The sequence below is a fragment of the Eurytemora carolleeae genome, unplaced genomic scaffold (genome assembly GCF_000591075.1).
Source record: "Eurytemora carolleeae unplaced genomic scaffold, Eaff_2.0 scaffold1151, whole genome shotgun sequence".
Lineage (NCBI taxonomy): Eukaryota > Metazoa > Arthropoda > Copepoda > Calanoida > Temoridae > Eurytemora > Eurytemora carolleeae.
The window spans coordinates 108,953-114,500 of NW_019397083.1; the positions used below are offsets into that span (position 1 = coordinate 108,953).

Genomic DNA, 5,548 nt, shown 5'->3' on the forward strand with positions numbered 1-5,548 from the left:
GCAGACTAATCAATAGGGAATGTATTTTATTTTTTTTTTTGAAGGGAAGGGGTCAAGGCAACTGGAACTGTTACTTGTAGAGGCAGCAAATGGAGTAACCCCTGCTATTCAGGGCCTGAATATATGTTCAGGGGTAATTACCCCTAGAATTCTAGGGAGGGGTATTTCCCCCAGGATTCTAGGGGGGGGGGTATTTACCCCCAGGATTCTAGGGGGGGGAGTAAATAACCCCAATAACCCCCCTTATATCCGCCACTGTAAAGCAGTCAATTCATGATGGTAAAATTAGTGTTTTTCAACGCTTAACAAGTATGCAAAGAATTAGTTGTTTTAAGGGACTGTTAAATTTTTTGGATATGAAACAGTTTTTTCAATTTTTAAATAAGGCTTATGACTTAAGCCTTACCCCTCAAGGACGTCCCTGAAGGCTTGAATTAAAGTTTTTGGTTGTAAAGTTGGAATTTTGATTCGAACAAATACGATTTTTATAAAAACTTCCAAAAGTAGAGCTGAGCTTTGCCACAAACTCTGATTTTCTGATCCATTTCTTTGCAACTCAATGTTGTAGACCAAAGATATTTTTTGAACAAACAACGTTTTTTTAAAACTGTTTTTGTCTTTTTAACCTTAGTCACAGTTTTAACTTTAAAAAATCCACTACACTCTGGAGGGGTTCTTCAAAACGTTAATCATAGAATGACACTTTTAAAACTTGCTTCCCCTGAATTTATAAAAAAAACACATTTTCAAAATTGCGTAATCTACAATATATGCATGTTTATAAACAATTTTTATATAAATGCCACAGCAACTTTTAAATTAAGAAATTTTATTTCATTTTTTAATTTTTAAATATCTATTTCATATTAACATATATATTTTTACACATAACTGATATTTATTGAGTCTAAAGATATTGCTATACAACTCTGACCAATGGAGGGGTCAGCGCATTGAATTAAAACATATTTACAAGTTTTAGAATACTATACGAACGATTTTTATATTTATTACATATAACAACAAAATTTTAATAATAATATTCTATTTGATCTTCTTAAATTCCTAAAAGTATTCAAACTTTCTTTGTTGTACTCTATACTTTTTAAAAGATGTATAGTGTGTTTTTATTCAATTTGTGCAACAATGTTCCATGAAATATAGAACCAATCCATTTAAATAATACAGTGAGTGGTAAACAAGGTAGAGGACGATTTTACATGATTTAGTGACTTTAATATACAAGGTTACCCACAAAGGATGAGATTTCAGAGACGATTGTACGGAATTTATACCGTCTGTTTCATGATTCCTGTAAACTGATTTCTTTTATCGCTAAATTATTAAATTAGCCATCAAAGACGTTATTCAAGGAAGAAGACATATATTTATCGTGATATCGTCTTATTTAAAGAGTTTCAGGTCGTCTTTACAATTAAAGTAAGTTATTCCCATATAAACTCCACGTTAACAAAAATTAGACATTAGAAATATGTTCTGATGTGGAAGCTGGTGCATAAATTAGATTTTTTTGGCAGTCAATCAAAATGCAATTATAGCATGCATCCAAATTGTCTGCGTCTGCTCTTCTTCTCTTGAATATGGTCTTCCATCTATTTCTTTGTTTTGGCCAGATACATATTCCACACCAGAGCAACCATATTTCCGAACAGAACTCTGTAATAATGTTTTCAGGAGTACAGGGTGTGTCAGGTTCAAGAACAGCTTTATCAAAGGGTGTACCAGATTAAAGAACAGTGCAGTAAATAACTATATTAAAGGATGTACTAGATTAAAGAACAGTGCAGTAGATAACTATGTTAAAGGATGTACTAGATTAAAGAACAGTGCAGTATATAACAATATTAAAGGCCATGTACTAGATTAAAGAACAGTGCAGTGTATAGATATGTTAAAGGGTGTACCAGATTAAAGAACAGTGCTGCAGTGTATAACTATATTAAAGGGTGTACTAGATTAAAGAACATTGCAGTGTATAACTATATTAAAGGGTGTACTAATTAAAGAACAGTGCAGTGTATAACTATATTAAAGGATGTACTTGATTAAAGAACAGTGCAGTGTATAGATATATTAAAGGGTGTACCAGATTAAAGAACAGTGCAGTGTATAGCTCTATTACAGGATGTGTCAGAGGAAAAGAACAGTGCAGTGTATAACTATATTAAAGGATGTACTTGATTAAAGAACAGCGCAGTGTATAGATATATTAAAGGGTGTACCAGATTAAAGAACAGTGCTGCAGTGTATAGTTATATTAAAGGGTGTACCAGATTAAAGAATAGTGCATTGTATAGCTATATTAAAGGGTGTACCAGATTAAAGAACAGTGCAGTGTATAGTTATATTAAAGGGTGTACCAGATTAAAGAATAGTGAAGTGTATAGCTTTATAAAAGGGTGTGTATATTTAATGAATATATTAAAGGGCTATATTGAAGGGTGTGTCAGATTAAATAACAGTGCAGTCTATACCTATATTACAGGGTGTGTCAGATAAAAGAACAGTGCAGTATTCAGCTATATTAAATTGTGTGTTAGACAAAAGAACAGTGCAGTGTATAGATATATTAAATGGTGTGTTAGATAAAAGAACAGCGCAGTAAATATATTAAATGATGGGTTAGATAAAGGAACAGTATAACAATGTATAACTATATTACAGGGTGTGTCAGAGGAAAAGAACAGCGCAGTGTACAGCTATATTAAAGGGTGTACCAGATTAAAGAATAGTGCAGTGTACAGCTATATTAAAGGGTGTACCAGATTAAAGAACAGTGCAGTGTATAGCTATATTAAAGGGTGTACCAGGTTAAAGAACAGCGCAGTGTACAGCTATATTAAAGGGTGTACCAGATTAAAGAACTGTTTATAGTGTGGATCAGGTTAAAGGCTATTCTGTGCTAAACTGAACTATATACGGAGATAACCAGAAAACTCTGGAATAGTAAAACGACCTTTTAGACTTAATTGGTATAAGTTTTAAAAGTCCAATGAGCATGAGACACAGCACCATGCATAGTAGTGATTTAATAGGCGTATAACAATAATGATAATCTGGTTATCACTGTACCATTGCATCAAGTGATCTACCTGACAGCTGTACACTTACTACTGGTAATGCTTACTAGTAAATGACAGAAGGAAATTATGTCCTACAGTATAATAATCATATATGCGGTGTAAGGCAGAATCGGTGTAATTCTATTTCATTAGTAATGGATTAGCTTATATTATTAGCACTTTATACACTTCTAGCTGAAGGGCCCGGCTTTGCCCATGGAAAAATTATTTTGAATTTGAAAAAATAGATTTTGAAAAAAATAGCTTTTTGAAGAAAAAATGTCGACATTTTTGAAGTCGGGTTCTCTCAACAAATTTTAGCCCATTCGGTCCAGCCGTTTGGTCAGCTAAAAATAGCATACAAAAAAATATATATGAGCGGAGAGTTTTATATATATATTTATATATTTATTATATAGATAACCTCGTAGCATTTCTGTGTATAGTGTATATACCTGTACTGGACTGGGACGAGTCCAATATTGATAATCTGTGGTAAAGTCCATATTTTCCAGTTTCCCACTAGACAGGTCCAGTATCTGGACTCCAAGTTCTAAACAACACTAACTTTCATAAAACTTATCGTGATGTATTCAATTCACCTCCCCAACAAATTTTCTATAAAGAGGTCCGTTGTGTACATCTGAGGGGATTATTGGATACCAATTAACTCTAAGCTATTTTATAGTTTCTCTTATCCCTGAGAATTGTGATGATTTTACTTGACTAATATTTTTACATACAACATTTCTCACATGTACCTCCACAGCTTGGGTGTGTGATTCCCTATGGAACCTGGATAAACAGTAAAGGGTTAACATGTACCTACCTACCTCCACAGCTTTAGAGTGTGACTCCCTATGGAGCCTGGATAAGCAGTAAACGGTTAACATGTACCTACCTCCACAGCTTTAGAGTGTGACTCCCTATGGAGCCTGGATAAACAGTGATGGGTTAACATGTACCTACCTCCACAGCTTTAGAGTGTGACTCCCTATGGAGCCTAGATAAACAGTGATGGGTTAACATGTGCCTACCTCCACAGCTTTAGTGTGTGACTCCCTATGGAGCCTAGATAAACAGTAAAGGGTTAACATGTACCTACCTCCACAGCTTTTGAGTGTGACTCCCTATGGAGCCTAGATAAACAGTAAAGGGTTAACATGTGTGTGACTCCCTATGGAGCCTAGATAAACAGTAAAGGGTTAACATGTACCTACCTCCACAGCTTTAGAATGTGACTCCCTATGGAGCCTGGATAAACAGTAAAGAGTTAACATGCACCTACCTCCACAGCTTTAGAGCGTGACTCCCTATGAAGCCTGGATAAACAGTAAAGGGTTAACATGTACCTACCTCCACAGCTTTAGAGTGTGATTCCCTGTGGAGCCTAGATAAACAGTAAAGGGTTAACACCAAGAAACCAGGGGAGAATATTAACCTGTCCGTCAGCAACCTGAAAATAATAATAATTAGTATTGAATTTAGAAATGCAGTGAAACGAGCTTATAAACCCTGCTTTGCCTGGAGTTTTCCCATAAAATTCAACCCAATCATCTTGGAATTTTTCCCGTGGTTCTTCCAAGTTTCCCATTCAAAATCGGAGCCTAATCGGTTAAGAGGTTTGTGTTTTATGATCGGACATACAAACATCCTAGAAGAAATTACAAACTACAACTATATATAGGAAATAGATAGATAAACAGAAAAAATTAAGGATAACTGTTCCAACTCTGAAAATGAACACTTAAATTTTTATTTATTATCATATATCAATCAATATAATACAAACTCGTCGCCCATGTTTATAACTTAAGGGTTTAGGGAAGACGACTTTTATTCTGATTTAAAGTATGGTTTAATATATAATTAAAATAAATAATATTTGACCTGAGTAAATATTTGAGGAGTCCAGGGCCTGGTATCAGTTTATCCAACAGGGTGTAGAAATAGTGAGTTACAGGACCAGTCACTGTAAAGAAACATTTGATTAAATATAGTTCTTATATGATTTTGGAACAAACATATGTTTTGTTTTCTATCCATATTTAAACGGAAGTGTTCATTAATTCCAGCATGAACTACGTCCACGTTAAACTCTGCAAATCAATTTTCAGATTTTACGGAATTAATTTAATTTTGTTCCTTAATTTTAAATCCGGGCTTGGGAAAAATTCCATTGAAACAGTTTATGCATTAAAAGAATATTTTGTAAAAAATGAATCATACCTAGGCCGCCAAAGATTACAAAAGCTCTCAAAGATTCCATAGACAAAGGACTACCAGACAATAGCTAAAAAAAAACATAAAAAGAGCATGCAATGGTTTATCGAAATAATCCTTGAACTGTAGGATAAAACTGAGATAAGAAAATACGACATTTAAGGAAACTCCTATTGTTGAACCAACCTACAGGGTGTCCCAAAAAACATGGGAATTCAGTGACGAATTCGATATCGTCTTTT

General features: G+C 34.1%; 1 protein-coding gene across 1 annotated transcript; it reads right to left on the minus strand.

Annotated features, from left to right (window-relative positions):
* Window positions 1-993: 993 nt before the first annotated feature.
* LOC111711712 (peroxisomal membrane protein 2) lies at window positions 994-5,376 on the minus strand (the record flags this gene model as incomplete). The annotated part of the gene is given in 5 exon segments (XM_023486132.1): window positions 994-1,677; window positions 3,539-3,636; window positions 4,440-4,539; window positions 4,974-5,055; window positions 5,313-5,376. Coding segments are annotated over 5 exon segments (408 nt in total), but the record flags the coding sequence as incomplete, so codon positions are not given.
* Between the last annotated feature and the right edge of the window lie 172 nt (window positions 5,377-5,548).